We start from the raw sequence: 18,947 nt of genomic DNA, 5'->3' as shown, positions 1-18,947 counted from the left end.
TCCAAGTGTAAGCAAACAAAGTTTGCGCCTGAAGTAATTTCAGGACTGGAGCACTCGTGGCAAAGGTGGTATGACTTCACATCACTTGCCTTAGTATCCCATAATGCAAAGCACATCTCCTTGCGGACATGTATAATGCTATGCATTAAGGGAAGGGTCACTTCCCAGACTGGTTTCGACCTTTATTGAGATCTCATCAGTTGGAGCCAGACCCAAACCTCAATAAAGGTCAAAACCGGTCTGGGTAGTGACCTTTCCCTTAATGCATAGCATTATACATGTCTGCAAGGAGATGTGCTTTATGGGATACTAAGGCAAGTGATGTGAAGTCATATCACCTTTGCAACGAGTTGCCCAAGTCCTGAAATTACTTCAGTCGCAAACTTTGTTTGCTTACACTTGGATAAAGGATTAAACCAAATATATAATTTGGTCCCATGTATTATGAGAATGTGCAAGGGAATTATCAGATCATCTGACCAAGCTGTTTAATTTAAGCCTCAGTGGAAATTTCCAATCCACTGGAAAGGTGCCAGTGGATTGGGAAGTGGACGAAATAGTCTCACTGCATAAAGTAGTTTCAAGACAGAAGTAGCAAATTATAGGCCATTCAGCCTGCTTAAAAAATTGCCATCCTTTGTTCTCTCCACTACCCTCTGTACTGGGGTAGCCAACCTCTCTGGTTGTTCTCTGTGAGTCATAGCAGATGGTTCTCCCTCTTCGAGCTTCACAGTCAATGTTGGAGTGCCTCAAGGCTCTGTCCTATCACCTACTCCGTTTCTATTGCTCATAAATGACCCACTCACAATCACCACTAATCCTATCCATGGTTTTGCAGATAATAGCACTCTCAACTCATCCTGCTCTTTTGACAAACCATGCAGTATCTGACATCTCCGAGTACCGTATACAAGTTCATCTACAACTAGTGCCTTTAACATTGATCTGTACACTATCATTAGGGTGAGGACAACCTTGTCACTTTCATTGCCACCAAAACACAGTCTTGTCTTTCTCTCACAAAATAGACCTCAGTTCACCTTCCCTTGCCCTCAGCAATACACAAATCTCCAGACAAGATTGTATTTCTCTGCTTGGATTAACACTTACCTTCAGTCTCTCCTGGCATTAACACATCACATCAATAGTCTCCTCTGAATCAAAAAAAAAAAACTGGCATTCTCTTTCATTCAAGCAACTATTGTAGACCCAGCCAACTCCTAACTATATACAAGTCTCAAATTTATCCATGCTTAGAATACTACTCACATGTTTGGGGTGGTATACCTAAAACTTCTCTTAAAATCCTTGATGCTGTCCAGAATTGAGCAATTAGGCTCATTAATGAACCCTTTCTTACAGACTCAGTTCAGCCTGTATCTCACAGATTCAATGTTTCAGTACTATGTCTATTCTTCAGGTACTTCCCTAGTCACTGATCCAATGAATTAGCAACTATTATTCCTCCACTTTCTGTTGCACCTGTTTATACAAGAGCAGCAGCTACCCAGCATCCCTTTACATCACAGCAGCAAAAACACCAAATCTGCTTCTTGTCTCCCTCTTTTATTCTGTCCTCTGGAACAGCTGTCCTCAACTATTCCCAAACAGCTACGACCTGCATAAAAAAACCCTGCATTCTTCATAAAAAAAATATCATTCAACTCATTTGCATCCCACTGCACATGGAGACTTATAGGTTTCTGACCTCTTGTGTATGGGATCAATATATATATAAAAAAAAATACGCTGGAGAAATTGGTGAAAGACAGAATTTAGATGTGGGTGGATAGGAATATGATACTCTATAAGGGACAGTGTTGTTTGGGGAAGGGTAGGTCTTGCCTTAGTAATTCGCTTACTTTTTATAATAAAGTGAGTGGAGTTGGACAAGGGAAATGACTGCTGAATGATATGGCTAGAATTTGCAAAACAATTTTTACAGGATTCCACCTAGAACTCTGTTGCATAAATTGGAGAAAATGGGGTTTATATGAATCTTGTGATTTGGATTTGAGGGTAGCTGATGGTGTGGTTCACGGACAATTCTTCGCAGGAAAATTGATCACAGGGAAAACTCATCGAGAGGAAAATTTATCGCAGGGAAAATTCATTTGCAGGAAAAATCATCACAGAAAAAATACGCTGAAAGTGTTATTCACTAGAAAATTGAAGTCAGTGTGGTTTAACACATGTTATGTAGAGTGTGTGATATTTGATAGTAAATTGTATCTGAGAGATACCACAAACTCCGATGTCAGTATAGTATTGGTTTAGTTTGTTTTTTTTATTATTTCCCATTGAAAATGGCTGGAAAAATATGTCGACAGGATAATCCATCAGATGTTGAAGAGATTCAGCGACTGTTACTCGAGTCCAATGATGAGAACGATAGAGTCGAATGTGAAAGTGGAAGTGATATTTGATAGTAAATTGTACCTGAGAGATACTGCAAACTCTGATGTCAGTATAGTATTGGTTTAGTTGGTTTTTTTATTTGTTTCTTTTTTTCAATAATTTCTAGATTGTAACTGAAAATAAATAAACCATCATGTATTATATTTGTAGTGTTTTTTTTTTAAGTTTTATCGCATTTCAGCACATACTAGTAATGAATGTATCTCTCGAATACACACAACCTCAGCTGCAGTTTTTTCAACTTTTTTGCAGTCGAAAAAACTGCAAAAAAGCTACATTTGATCAGTAACTGGAATCTAAATTATATTACCTACAAGTTACATTATTTTTGGTACTTGTTTTATTGTATAATTATAGTTTTTAATGTCAGTGCAAATAAGAGATCCTTTCATATTTCTTCACTTAAGATTGTATCACTCTGTAGAACAATGCCACTATCTTTTTTTTTTTTTTGCTAATTATCTTAGTCGCCAATACATTTTATTCTACCAGAACTTGATTCAAGATAATTATTTTTTTCAAACAATTATTTTATAAATTCATAAAAATCTAAATCTTAAAATAAATACAGCCTCCATCTGTTACAAATTGTTTTCTTTATTTTTTATTCATAATCTTAGTTAGAAAATTAGTTCACAGATTGCATGAAGGTTCGCTCTTTTACGATATTACCTTATAGATAATCATATGTAAATCTTTTATCATATCACATAATGTATAATATTTATAACATAATCTGTAGTTCTTTGCATTTCAACTTTCTTGGTTTCCTGGAATCGCTCATTACATATTGAAATGAATGGCTGTTATGAAGTAAACTGTTATGTACATATTTTTTGCTAATTTTGATATTATGTGGTAATTTGGAAGTAGCAATACTTTCCCTACAGTTTATCATTCATTCAAAACATGTATAGGCACATGCATCATAATGAAATTTTATTTCCAAAATTTTCATAATAGAATTTAAAACTATTTTTATCTTTGATGGCTCACCTTCCCCCCCCCCTTCCAAACACAAATACTGCTAGGTAACATGCGTGCACCTTCTTTTTATTTGAATTCCTTATTTTTCCAAAGTAATTGTACCAGATAACTTTTAATATTCCGATACTGAAATTAAATTGTGATTATTACAAATGAGCAAATTTTGTATATTTTCTCATTTATATTATTTCCTGACAAATATAAATCACTAAATTATGTGATATTGGGGAAATTAATGTTTAAAAAACAGTGTCATCATACAAAAGCAATATCAGAATAAAATTTTTAAAAAATATTATTTAAAAGAAATATTTTTTAAAAACATTTTTTATGTGGGAAATTTTTTTTTTTCACATATATCTGCAATGAATTTTCATGCGATTAATTTTCCCCATGATTAAATTTCCAGCGATGAATAGTCTCCACAATGAATTTTCTCCATGATGATTTTTCCTCATGATGAATTATGTTTCCGGACATGTCAAAGAGTGGTTTATGGAAGAGTTGAGTCCAGGAGAAGGCAGGTGAATCACTGGTGTACTACCGTGCTCTGCTTTTGGTTCTTTGTTGTTTAATTTGTATATTAGTGATATAGGAAATGATTTGATGGGAAACATTCAGTTGTTTGCTGATGATGCTAAACTAGGTAGAGCAATGGTAAACAAAGGTGATGCATAGATCCTGCAGGAAGACTTAGACTAGCAATATGGACAATGGTAAATGACTGCCAGTTTAATGTGGCCAAGCATAAGGTGATGCACTTTGGGAAGAATATTTCGCCAGCTGTGTATGTACTAAAAAAAAAAAAGAAAGAAAGAAAGAAAACATCACATTTGATGTCCATAGAGGCCGTATGGTCACTCCCATACCTCACCGAGTTTTGAGAGTGAAGTTTTTTGCTAGAAGTGGTAGGGTCACAAATGCTCTTTCCACACAGAGTTAGTAGGACAATCACAAACATCCATGCCCATGTCAGGATTCGAACCTGCAGCCTCTTGACACTAACCACTTGGCCAACCAAGTTGGCACCGTGTACTATATGGATAGAAATTGATGAGGCCAGAGATAATGAACAAGGAGTTGAAGTTTAGAGGGCATATTCTGAAGATAGCCAAAACAGCACATCGGATTACATGTTTGTTGAAAAACACTAACAAGCAGGAATAGAGAAGTCATTGTTCTCTTATATATGGTTACTGCATTCAGATCTGGACACCTGGATTCTGTGGGGATGAAGAAGTAGTGGAGAGGATCCAGAAGCAAGTTACGAAGATCATGGTAGGTCTACGGAATGCTCTGAGAATAGATTTATTGACTGTAGGCTTCAAAAACTAGCTCATAGGCACAAACAAAGAGACATGATAGATACATATAAGTTACTAGAGGGGTTTTATAGGATTGACAGTGAAGACTTTTTTCAGTACATAGCTGAAAAGAAGGGACAAGGGGTCACTCATGGAAATTGTGTAAGAGCGTGGTTACCAAGAATGTTAGGACTAAAGTTTTTACTTGGAGGGTGGTGAATGGATTGTCAGAAGTGGTTGTGAGTGCTTTGTCAGTGAATAAGTTTAAAGAGAGGTATGATAGGTATTGTGTGAGTAATGGCTAGTATGTAATTAATATCTTCTGACCCTATGGAGATACATATATAATAATAATAAGAAGAAAAAAAGAATATCTCACTACTGCTTACATTTAGAGTAAACAGACCCATGTCTCTTACAACATGATAGAGTGAAGCAAGTAATACTGCTGAAGGCTGTTGCAACATGATCAGAAAACTTAACTGCTCCACAAACATACAATCTCAACCCACTACAATATCTTTAAAATGAACTGGAATATGGAACATGAAGTGCAGACCAGTCCAGTGCATTTAACAACAGTACACCCTCGATTTAACGGACAAAATTTCCCGTCCATGTCGCATGTGAAATTAACACCCTGTTAATTTTAAAATGCTTTTAACCAAGATTTGCTTATAATTAAATTAACAGGTTATTTTTTGTTATTAATTTCCTGTTATTTTTAACAAATTTTGGCGAATATGCCATCATATGTTGGAAAAAACACTGCAATAATTTAGCCAACATAAATGAGTCACCACTCATAAAACATGTTCGGCGAATGATTAGGACGTGATCACACCAATCGCACTGTAATTGGTTCTTTTGTCGTGTGGCGTGACTTTATGCGGCAGTTTTATTATACACATTTTCGTAATTTTAGGGAGTTAATTATAAAAAAAACAGCAGAATTCAAAAGTTCAAAAAAAAAAACTCGATAGTTTTTCAAAGCAGGATTACCTAAACCAAGTGCCTCAACATCAAACATTAACTTCACATTAACTTATCTAAAAGTGAAAATTGTGTTAAAAATTGTGTAAAACAATTTTTTTGTTATTACAGTGCTAATATTGATAAAATTGCAGTATAATGTTACAGAATATTTTTATTTTAAAAAATTCGCGATTTAACGGACACTCCTTAACCCCTATTAGTCTGTTACATTGAGGGTTTACTGTACATGGATTGGTGGTCATGTTGCAGAAAGAACGACCCAAAATACCTGACTCATCACAGGTAGTGGACTATATGCCTAGGACATTGAAGAATGCGACTAGAACCATACAAGAGAGTGTATGCACTATTGAGTTATAATTCATGTTTCTCTGATATGTAGTGCTTATCAGTACTTAGAAAAGACTTGGATTTGAATCCTGAATTTGTTTAGAACAAAAGCATTTAACTAACAGCCTCTTTCTCATTTCATGTGGAAGTGACCAATTACAGCCAACTTACTTGGCTGTAATTGGTCATTAGACCCAACACATAAAAGAAAAGGATGGGTTATACAGGGTGGCCCATAAGTTATAAAACATTCCGTAGCTAGGGCCCATCTTTGTGAAGCTGAAATTGGAAGGCATTTACATGATGTGGTTTTTCATAAATAATAAAAAAAAAATCTGGTGATGTCGAAAAACTTATGCAGTTGCTTCACAAAGACAGGCCCTTTCTATGGGCATGTTCCATGATTTATGTGCCACCCTGTATATATAAACCTACATATACGTATACATAACACTAATCAGTTACTCTAATAAAAATGAAAAATTTATTAATTTTTTTATTTCTTATAGTTGGAACAACAGAACAATGTAGAAGAAATCACAAGAGAAGTTTCAGAAGTCCAGAAACTTATAGAAAAAGAACTTGCCAAAAACAGTAAAAAACTGAGAGGTGCATATGCCAAATTTGCTGCAATTGCTCCATCAGCATCAGGTATATTAATATTGATATATCCTTTCTATAATCATAGCTTTCATTTATAATATTCATTATTCATTAATCATAATATTTAATATGGATGAGACTTCCTTGTTTTGGTAAAAAATGTCCAAGCAGACATTCATCCATCAAATGCTAAAATCTATGTCTAGTTTCAAAGCTCTTAAAGACCATATTATGATTCTGTTAGGGGTATGTGGCTGAATATGAACTGAAACCATTTGTGATATGGCATAGCGAAAATCCACGAGCCATCAGAAACATTAGGAAGCATACTCTTCCATTTCATTATCGGAACAATAAGAAGTCGTGGATGACTCAAAAATTGTTTGAGGATGCCTTAATTAACTGTTATCGAGTGAAATGGAAAGCTATTGTGTGAAAGAAAATGTAGAATTTAAAATTTTATTAATTCTAGATAATGCTACAAGTCATCCACCTTACATCGGTGATCTTCACCCAAAGATGGAGGTCATGTTTCTCCCTCCAAACACTACTTCATTGATCCAGCCGATAGATCAGGGGCTTCTTTCAGTGTTTAAGTCTTATTATCTATGGAGAACTTTTTCGCAAGCCATTTCTGCTGTTGAAGGAAATGATCCGACTCTCATGCAATTCTGGAAAGCATTCAATATTCATCATGATATTAAAAATATTGCTCTGACTTGGGACAAAGTGACCTCTCAATGTATGAGTGGCATATAGAAAAATGACATTAAAAAGGTTTGTGCATGATTTTGGAAGTTTTGAAAAAAATGAAGACCTTACTAAATGGAGTGAAGAAATAGTGAGTCTAGCAAACAATCTGAATCTCTAAATGGATGATGATGGTATAGTTCAACTCATAGAAAGTACGCCTGAAGAGTTGGCCAATGAAGAATTGGTCAAACTGGAGGAACAATGTGTTGCAGAAGAGGAAGAACAAGAAAAGGAAGAGAGTGTCACTCTCTCTTTCTATATATATATATATATATATATATATGTGCCAGTAGTAAGGAAAGAAACATACCTGAAAACAGAATATTATTATTATCTGAGACCGCCAGGGAAAAGAGAAACAAGAAGAGGTAGTTAAACAATTCACAGTGAAGGGTTTTGCAGAAATGTTCTCTGTAGTTGGCGATCTTCTCAAAATGGCTGAAGACATGTATCCCCAATGTTGAATGCTATTTATTAGTAGAAAGGAAAGTACATGATGTGTTTATTTGCTTTAAACAAATTTATGATGAAAAGAAGAAGAGAAATAAGCAAAGCTCATTTGACATTTTCATCAAAAAAATAAATGTTACACCGAAGAGCCTGGCCTATCCTTCACATAGGAAAGGTAATGAAGATGTGATTGTGGAGGAAGATTTGAGTGATTATTCTCCTGTTTTATAGAAGCAGTAACAGTACAGATTTAATGTATCGGTTTACGTCCTGCTAGATGGAACAGAACTCTGACATAAGTCCAGGGATAACTTTGTGTGTGTGTGTATATATATATATATAAATAACTCTAAAATGACAAAGAACGAGTTAATGTCATTGGGCTCTTTTAGTGAGCTTGTGTTGTATCACATAAGTTTACGATTGCTAGACTTCAGACAATATAGAATTTATATACTAAGAATATTTAGATTGATATAACTCAATCTGGAAACTACTAACAGCAGTAGTCGAGTGATAGTTGCTTAGCATTATCTGAAGTCTGGAAACATACAGGGGAAGCCTGAATAAATGAAAGTAACTTGTAGTTCCTTTACCTTAAATGTCTACTGCTGTATATATGCCAGTAGTAAGGAAAGAAACAGACCTGAAAACAGAATATTATTATTATCTAAGACCTCCAGGGGAGTTAGGACTCATTGAGAGAGGTACATCACCCATGACCATTTTGCATCTATTGCCTTGTTTTCTGCACTTCATCTTTGCTTAACAGTTCATGGAATTGTCCTCATGATTGCTAATAAGAGCAAGATTTCATTGGCAAAAAACACTGACCAGAGCACTTATGGTCAGCAATACTGCCTACTGACTTCACACTCTAAATCATACTTTGCTCCTCATAGTTGTAGTAGAAGACATCAAGTTTGCCACTACAACTTGATGTTTTCTGCTGCAACTGTGAGGTGCAGCACAGCACACATCATTGTGAAAATACACACAGACACACACACACACACATGTAGCACTATAGAGGCATTATGTACTCAGAATGCACAGAACAATTGCAAAAAGCATATTGAAGTAGGTATAGTACATAAAATTTAGATTTAAAAAAAATGCAGTAAGAAACATGAAATTCTGGAAATCACATACTATACGGTCACAATATATCACTTGTATTGTGTTGTTGTATAAAATGGCAAACCTGTTATCTCTGTGATTGGTCACACTGATAAAGAGCAAGCAGCTAACAATTGTTAACATCATCAGTGTGCTAATCATGAACATGAACAGTTTTCTGTATGAGCTGAATGAGTGGCTATTATGGATGCATTTGCAGTGTAATTACAAGAAGTTGAAAGTACAGATCCAAAATGCATAAGTATTTCAGTGATCATAACTTAAATTGACTTCCCTTTTCCAATTCCACAGATCAAGCTTAAAGATATAAATCCCTACCCACTGGAGTTGCTTAAAAGCCAATGCTCAGTAACTGAAAGGAGAGCCTTTTAATGAATGTGGAGAACCGACAGGAGCCTCTAACCAAATATACAGACAGGATATTGAATAAATGGGATTTATCTGACTATATTGTGTTCTTTTTTGGCTTACCAAAACAAAATGATGATACAGTATGATGTGATTTCATGCTAGCTGGAGATTTGCTCCTTTAAACATGGCTTACACTGTTTTCATTAGGGAACCAGGACAAACAGTGAAAAGTCAGCTACTAGAACAAACTCCAGCTCAATTTTAGCAGAATTCAAGATAAACACCATCAGCATAAAAATTATCAATGGAAAAGAAGTCATACTGATGAAATAAATAGAGAAGCACTGTGTTGACATAATTGGTCTTACTGCAACGAACAAGACAAAAAAAAAAGAGATTCTTCTAAATAATAAACATAAGATATGATGTTCAGGCAATATTTGATCTGGGAAAGAAAGGAGTAGCTATAGTATTCATTACTGAACACAAGTTTAATCTTGAATGGAAAGCAGTATCAAATAGAGTGATGTGGGCAAACATCGAAATAGGAAATGGGACACACACATGATCCTAGAGAAGGTTTTATGGATAGAGAAATTGTAGGAATTTTTTTCAGTCATTAAAGAAGGCAACTGACATAAAGAAAAAGTCAGTCATTGTTGGAGATCTAAACAATATAGTAGAAAATGAATACCAGACATAAAAAATTCTTTCTTTCATGCTTACATGGTGGTAAGCATTCATTGTGTAGAATTTATAGAGAAAAAAACATGTGTTAGAGCAAATTACTTATTTACAATTAAGAAAAATAACACTTGATGTTTTGACCTCTATATCAAGGTCATCATCAGAAATACATATATATACTGCTTGAAAAGAAGTCAACAGACATAGTGTAAGGAACAAACAGCCATAGCATGCACCTTAATAAAATGTAGGACCTCCTTTCGCTACAGTGACTGCAACAATCTTACATGGCATACTTTCCACAAGCATATGATAGCGATCAGTGGGAATTCTTGACCATTCTTCCTATAGACATCTAATGAGGTCTTGGACTGTTGTGGGGCAGACGTCCTTTGACCTCACCCGATGCTCTGGTTCATTCCACAGATGTTCAGTAGGGTTGAAATCAGGGCTCTGTGAGGCCAGTCAAGTGTGCTGACATTCATGGCCACAAACAACGAGTTACAGCATCAGTCTTATGACATGGTGAATTGTCTTGTTGAAAGAAACGATGGTCAGTTCCATAGAAATGCCACAAAGTAGGAAACATTTTGTGTGGTGCCACAAACAGAGATCTGAGGCCAAACCAGGAAACACTGGACCATCAGACCAACACCTCAGAATTTCATAGTTGGGGCTTATGCACTCTGATAAGAGACATTCACCAGGCATCTGCCACGTTCAAACCTGTCCTTCTACTCAGTAGAGGGTATAGTGTGATTTGTTGCTAGATAACACAAGCTTCCACATCGCACTGTACACACCCTTAGTTCCACTGAAGGTGACACTGCATTGGTTTGGGTAATATGGGACCCACATATTGTGTTTCTACCATGGAAATCCATGTTGTGAGCCTTGGTTCCAAATATTTTTGTGCAAATTCGTGGAACTCCGCATTCACTGTGTCAGCTGACAAATGGCAGTTTTTATATATTATCCTTTGTAACACCCAATAGTCACATTTGGTGAGTGTGGTGGGTCATCCACTGTGGGTAGTACTTGCAGTTGACTCCCTGCACTTCCATCTCAGTATGGTATCTCTGATTATTGACCTGGAATGGCCCAATTTTCAACAGTTTGCCAAACAGATAGGCCTACAATATGGCATCCTATCACAATGTCTCTTTCAGACTCTGTCAGTTCCCTTCTCGAAAGCCATTTTACCTGGACACAGTTGCACTGACTTGGGAGCATCATATTTCTCAAATTTATACCAGCTACAAGCACATAACTCATTACATGGCATGATGCACCTTGCCCATGGGGGTGTCTGTTGATTCTTTCCGAGCAGTGTGTGTGTGTGTGTATTGTCAAAACACAAGCTACATGACAATACACATAAGTACACTATAGTATAACTGTTTTGTTTAACTGTTTACACTAGCCTGAACTCTGCTGAGGGATGAAAAAAAATAATACTAAAAAAAATTTAAAAAAAATTATACATAATAAAATAATATGCAAATGATAAAAAAAATGATTAGACATATAACTACATCAAATGCATCTCTACTATTCTGTTATTCTTAAGCTTTTTTGTGTGGGGGTCTGCCATCATGTTCTTCTGAATGCTATGTGGGTTGTAGATGGATCTTTCAGCCTCTTGAAATTGCTAATTATCATTATTGTTGAGATTAGGATGATGAATCAGCATCACACAAGCTTCTTTAAATTTTCTTTCAATCCAGGTTTCCTATGCTGCACCAACACTTCGTTTGAAAGAAAATTTATAGCAGCTTGTGGGATGCTGATTCATCATTCTAATATCAACAAGAAAGATAGATTAGCAATTTTAAGAGTTTTGAAGACCCATCTGCAACCCAAATATCATTCAGAAGAACATGATGGCAGATCCCAACACGAGAAAACCTAAGAATAACGGGATTCTAGAGCGGCATTTCATGTGGTTCCACTTTTAATAATTTATCATTTGTATGTTAGTTTATTATACTCTTTATTAAGAATAATAATAATATTATGAGAATATACATCGTGATACTGCTGAAATGACAAATTTGAGCAGTATCATGATGTAGCCATTACCTTTATCCAGTTCTGTTGTCACTTTATTATAAAATATGAATAAGTTACCAAGACAGGACCTATCCTTTACAAAGCCATGCTGCCCACTATAGAGTAGCGTGTCCCTATTCACCCATTGTTGTATTTTACCTTTCACCAAATTTTCCAGTATTTTAATAATCTCCATGGAGTACAGAGACTTATCATGGGAGACTCAAATTAACCATTATACACACAAATCCTATCATACTTCTCCTTGAACCCATTCACCATCAGGGAACTCACAACCAATTCTGGCAATCCATTGCACTCACTCACCACTCTCCATGCAAAAAATCTGATCCTCACATCCCTACTAACCACACTCTTACATAATTTCCTGGATGGCCACTAGTTCTCTGACTATTTGTCATATAATGAACAATTTCACTTGCATCAATATTATAAAACCCCTATAATATCTTAAAAGTTTCTATCATGTCCTCTGTTTTCTGCCTATCAACTAAACTTTTTAACCCAACCCTTCAACCTCATTTGTAGGGATATTCCACAGACCTGTCACCATCTTGGTCATTTGTCTCTGAATCGTCTCTGCCACCTCCTCCTTGTACTCCAGAAACCCAGGGGACCAAATCTTTGTGCAGGATGTGGCCAAATCATAGCCTTATAAAGAGGGATAATAACCTCCTTATCTTTATTTGTTAGCGTGTTTTTCAACATCCAAATAAAGATGAGGTTATTATCAACTTTTGCAACATGCCCTCTGAACTTCAACTCCTTGTCCACCATTATCTCCAAAACTCCCTAGATTCATCAATTTCCTGCAATCCAATACCATCAATATGATACACCATATTGATGGTATTGAAGTGCATGATCTTACATTTTGTAGCATTAAATGGATAATCATTATCCTTTGTCCACAATGCCAATTTATTTAAATCATCCTGAAGGATATCTACATCACCTTTATTAACTATTGCTCTCCCCAGTTTTGCATCGTCAGCAAACAGCTGAATACCCCCCTTTTAATTTTTTCCCTATGTCATTGATATACAAATTAAGAGTAGTGGTCCTAGTACCAAATCCTGAAGTACTCCACTAGTCACCATCATTCTAGATTTCACTCCACTATATACAACCTCACCCATCCATGCTACTAGCCTCATATCTATTCCCATTTGTTCCAGCTTTTGTAATAGTTTTCCGTGTGGTATTCTGTCAAATGCCTTGACAAATTTGAGCAGTATCATGATGTAGCCATTACCTTTATCCAGTTCTGTTGTCACTTTATTATAAAATATGAATAAGTTACTAAGACAGGGCCTATCCTTTACAAAGCCATGCTGCCCACTATAGAGTAGCGTATCCCTATTCACCCATTGTTGTATTTTACCTTTCACCAAATTTTCCAGTTTTTTAATAACCACTCCTGATATATTAATTGGTATGTAGTTTGCTACCTATATCTTGGAACCACCTTTATGCAATGCTACCATCTTACCCTCTTTCCACTCCCTTGGAACCCTACCAGAGCTGAGACTTAGATTGAACAACTACATCAGAAGAAATGTCAGTTCTCTTGCACATTCGTGTGATACATGGGCTTATATGCCATCCAGTCCCACTGCTGTGTTCATATTCACATTTTATAATATTTTGAACATCTCTTGTTCATCTACCTCAATTTTGATATGTGTTTCTGTAACATTAACTGTAAGATCTCCACCTGGATGATACACCTTTGCAAAATGATCACTCAAGCAACTCAACTATTTCTTTTGGCTCAGTCACCTTCCTACCATTAGCATTGTTGAAAGTCATCCTACCATGGTAATTTTTCCTCTTATTTGCTATATAACAAAAAAAAAAAAAAAAAAAAAAAAAAAAAAAACTCTTTTGGTTATACTTTGGCCTATTTAGCTAATTCTCTCTCTCATATTCTGATTTGGCCTTTCTTACCATACTAGTCACCCTTCTTGCTTGCACTTTGTACTGCTCTTGGGTATGCAGATCACTTTTTTCTTTATATTTCCTCTGCAGTGTTTCCTTTTTTTTTTTGCAGCTCTTACTTTATATCCCTACTCATCCATTTAATTCCAACTTGGTTTATCCTCCTGACCTTGGGTATGCAGTCTAATACTGCTACTCTCAAGCAGTCTCTGCTTGCCACCCACTACTGACATTTTTTCCTTGTAGCTTCTCAAGCCATGGCACTGTTCCAAGATGACTCGTAAGTCTGTCATAATTTATATAAAATTTATATAACATAAAAATTTATATTTCATTTCATTTACAAACTTTTGCTTACATATGCCTGGATATAATATGGATGGAAATAAGAATATAGTAGTTGTTTCATGTATGTACTTAGATACATTATTTTTCCTAATTTTGTTCATAGTTTATTTACTGGAAATTATTGTTCCTCATAGTATATACATACATCCACTATATATATTTGTAATAATTATTATCCTTAGATGAAAATGAAGAAAGCCAAGCAGAAAATGCAATTGCTGAACAATTTATTGTTGGAAATACACTGGAAACTATAGAGGACTGCATAAAAGATTGTAGCACTAAATCAGATGAGCCACCTTCAACCCAGGAACTCAACAGTATATTGCTCCCACAGTGTCATAATCAAGCACCTGCTTCCCAAAAATACTTTACTGGGCCTGGCCCTACTGCAGCTACTTTAGGTCTAAAGGAGAGTATAGATGAGTGCATGAGAGTTTCTAAAAACCATGGTAAATATTTTAATTTTTTACTTCAAATTATCTGATAAAAATTACCAAAATGCATGACTTTGTATTATAGAAATTAATATTAATACTATATGATAATTAAAATATATAATAATACATTGGGAGAGCAATTTGCCAGCTGGATAATTGAAGGTGCAGTTATATTGTGCCATAACAGAAGTCAGTTGACATGCCCATTTAAGGGTCTGTTTGAAGTTTCTTTCATTTGAAGGCTGGATAATTGAGAGATCACTGTAATTAAGATTTATTTTTTATTTAATCTAGCTAGAGTAAAAATAAAATAAGAAAGCTTTATAAAGTTTATCTAACAGTGTTGTGAATATTTTTTATCAGATTTGTAATATAAAAATATTAGAAGATTTAAATTTAATAAAACTAGATAAATAAATTTAAAACTTCTAATACCAACCTTCTGTTGTCTTCACATTCACTTGATTATAAATGATCCCAATTCTTTAGTTTTTTTATCCATGCAACTAATTTTTCTTCTTTAAAATATCTAAGTCAGCAAAGCTAATGTTAGCTTAGATAAAAATAATGGTACTAGTTTGTTATATAAATTTAAAGGTAAAATTTCTTTACTAATGCCAGAAGTATTATTGTTATTAATATTTAGCTCTTCCACTGAAAGTTATGAGTCTATGTAGGGTTATCTGTCTATGAGCTCCTCAAACTGCACAGTTCCTACTGTTTACTGAAGTAAACCTAACACTGCAAAGTATGTTTAAAGCATTACGTTTTTGAGGGACTGGAATGTATGGAGGAAAACAAACTCTAGGAATCCTTTTTAAGTGGGAAATGCTGTGCACTTATTGGATTCATTGTTTGCATCTTTTCCTACACAAATTATTCCAGAATTTTGGCGTAATGGATTTGATTCCTATTTATTTGAAATCCATGCAAAAATATGTCAAGTCCATTCCAATTTTTGTTTCAATCATGTAGTTTTCACGTGAACAAAGGGGCCAAACATATCAAAACATTGTATTGCAATAGTGCCACTCTGAATGAAACTTAATAGCAATTGGAGCTTAGAATAAACACTGGAGTATATTCTCCATGTGGTCCAGCTTTGGGTTTGAATCAGATTGTTTATGTTGGCAAAATGATTCATGATGATAATAATTCCACATGAGCATGGAATTTAATGAAATCTGGCATTTTTATACCCCCCCCCATACATGTCAGAGTTTAATACAGTAGTGCCATGTGTGGACAAGTCATTAGGGAGAAAGAAAGAAAGATTCTATTGATGTGTTTCTGGAACAACTAGAGGTTGTAGTCCTTGGTCAAAATGGAATGGGCTGTTCCAGACAACAGAAGTAGATGGAATGAATGAAGTTGGTTTGGTAAGTTTGAAGCTGAACTTCATGTTGTCTGGCAGCAATAATACCACATTTTGCAAATTTAGAGGAAAATGGAGGAGTCGTGAGGAGCAAGCAATCTTAGGAAGGTTTTTGGTTCACCAAATGTGAGAATAGACTTCTAAGGTTGAGCAAACTTAGAATTTATATATTGTTAGGGATTGTATAGGCAAGAAGCAGGTCTCGTAGAAAGGCTTATACGTTGATTATACATGATTATTAATTAACTTAAGGAATTCACAACGTACACTAGAATATAAATTAAATAAACTTTAATATATATTTCCAATATTTCGACAATGTCACGTTGCCATCTTCAAAGGAACTTAAAATAAAGACACGTGCATGCAGGCATTACACACAGTAAATGAGGAATGAAGTGAGGAAGCTATTGTTTCTCCTAAAAGTCCTGATGGTGCCCCTAAGTGGGCTATATAGATATTCTTGGCCATTGGGCTGAAGGTCTCCTGATGTAAGTCTCACAAATTTGGGACAGTCTCATGCAACCAAATTTGTTGAGGTTTGGCATGTTTCTTAGGGCTGAGGCTGATTCCATGAAAAATCTTTCAAATTTGAACTTGCTATGTTGTATTATTGTGGCTTTCTTCCACCGTATTCTGTTCTGTGTATCCAGAGCATGGTCTGCAAGACCAGAGTTATACTGGTGAAAACGGATGTAGTCCTTGTGTTCTGAAATTCTGATATTCGCTGCCCTGCCTGTTTGGCCAAAGTAGGACAGCTTGCAGCTGCAAGGGACCTGGTATACTTGGTCTTTAGTGGAGTGGATAAGGGATGCCAATTTTCTATATGGTCTGTAACAAGAGGTCAAGTCATGTTTTTTTAAGATTTTGGTAATTTTTTCCGAGGTGCCCTCAGATGTAGGGAATGGTGATGGATTTAGAGTAATCCTTGTTGTGAAGAGGGGGGGGAGAGTTGTGGTTTACTGGTTTCAATATTTTTTGAATTTTATTGGGGGGGGGGGGGGGAAGGTATTCTGAGAAAGTGTTGAGGACGTGATTTAGTTCAGCGGTTAGGGCATTGTCATTTGAACAGATTAGTTTAGCCCTGTTGTATAGTGTCTTAATAACTCCATATTGTTGTGAGGAGGAGGAGATTGTTGGTGAATGTATCTGCCTGTATGGGTTGGTTTTCTATAAACAGAGAAAATCAAGGTTCCATCAGGCTGGTGGGTGACTAGTGTGTCTAGAAAAGGGAGGCTGTTGTTTTACTCTTTTTCCAGGGTGAACTTGATTCTGGGGTGTTGGTTGTTTAAGTGTGTTAAGAAGGAGAGGAGTGTATCAGAGCCATGTGGCCAACATAGCGAAGCCATATGGTTGGTTTTTGTGGGCAGAGTTTAAGGCTTTCTCTTCAAAAGTCTCCTTAAAGAAAAGTTGGCCAAGGGTGGGGAGAGTGGTGAACCCATGGCTGTCCCCCCAAAACCTCAACAAAATTGGTTGCATTAGACTGCCCCAAATTTGGGAGACTTACATCAGGAGACCTTCAGCCCAGCGGCCAAGAATACCTACATAGCTCACTCGCGGGCACCATCAGGACTTTTAGGAGAAACAATAGCTTCCTCGCTTCGTTCCTCATTTACTGTGTGTAGTACCTGCATGCACGTGTCTCTATTTTAAGTTCCTTTGAAGATGGCAACATGACATTGACAAAATATTGGAAATATATATTAAAGTTTATTTAATTTATATTCTAGTGTATGTTGTGAATTCCTTAAGTTAATTAATAATCAAGAAGCATGGTCCTTGAATTGAAGAGGACACCACATTTTTTGGAGGTTGAGGATATGGATATGATGCATTTGTGTTAAGAAAGGCTAGATGTGTCAGTCAGTTCAAAAAAAAGAGAAATGTGATCTTGACTGGAGATCTGAATATTACCAATGGTTAAGTAGAAGTGAGGTGATATCTTTTTTTTTTTTTTATAAGAAATAAGAAAATATTATGTTTTAATAACTTTGAAGTTCACTATATTGTCTTAATCCTGCTGAAGAATGGTAAGGAGATCAATGTCTTAAACACTGATGTGTTTAAGACATTGGTTATAGAAGACCTTGCAGATTGAATAATTTGAGCACTGCAAATTGCATCAAATGATATGTGCTGAGAGAGTGGAGTGAGAGAGAAGTCATGAAAGAAATAAAAAACTTATATATGTTTTTTTAATAGTGATATCTTCACACTGATTCAGGCTACATGAGTATACATAGGACTGAAAACAGGAAGTGAGCATCCCCGTTTGTTTCTGAGTGGGTACTAATCACTTAACTAGCGATAACACAGGAAAGGATTAACTAGCGATAAGTTCAGTATGAGAGAGGATATGAAAGGGTTGTTGGAAGAGATGAGAGTGAAGAGTGAGAAAGTGAAAATCGTCAGTATATTACCTCGATATGATAAAAATAAATTAAGAAGAAGGGCTATGATAGCAAACGATTCGATGTGTAGGCTGTAGAAGGGATGGATGCAAGTTTTTGGATGTGTGGAGCAAGTTTGAGGGAAGATTGGATTTGTATAAGAGGGGTGGCCTACACCTGAATGCATTTGGTATCAGGAGTCTTGAAAAACTAATAACTGGTGTGAGACGTAACACAGAGTGTCAGGGAAATTAAATTATAAAGGGAGGAATGGTGAGAATGTGAGTGTAAGAGTGACAATGATATATAACTGTGTTAATGATGGAAATTGGCTTTGTCATACAAATGTTGATGATGAGAG

The 18,947-nt window shown here is 35.7% G+C and overlaps 1 protein-coding gene across 2 annotated transcripts in view; it reads left to right on the top strand.

Annotated features, from left to right (window-relative positions):
- The window catches only part of Brf (Brf RNA polymerase III subunit), a 375,147-nt gene that overhangs the window by 208,697 nt on the left and 147,503 nt on the right, over positions 1-18,947 (top strand). For both annotated transcript variants that reach the window (XM_090407063.1, XM_090407062.1), the window contains 2 exons: positions 6,545-6,686; positions 14,564-14,833. In XM_090407063.1, the coding sequence (XP_090263189.1) occupies positions 6,545-6,686; positions 14,564-14,833 (412 nt within the window). The remainder of the gene's footprint in view (positions 1-6,544; positions 6,687-14,563; positions 14,834-18,947) is intronic.

The sequence above is a fragment of the Typopeltis vanoorti genome, chromosome 17 (genome assembly GCF_054136105.1).
Source record: "Typopeltis vanoorti isolate ZY-2024b chromosome 17, IOZ_Tvanoo_1.0, whole genome shotgun sequence".
Taxonomy (NCBI): Eukaryota; Metazoa; Arthropoda; class Arachnida; order Uropygi; family Thelyphonidae; genus Typopeltis; species Typopeltis vanoorti.
The sequence above is the reverse complement of the archived record's forward strand: the minus strand, read 5'-3'. Positions and strand labels throughout refer to the sequence as shown.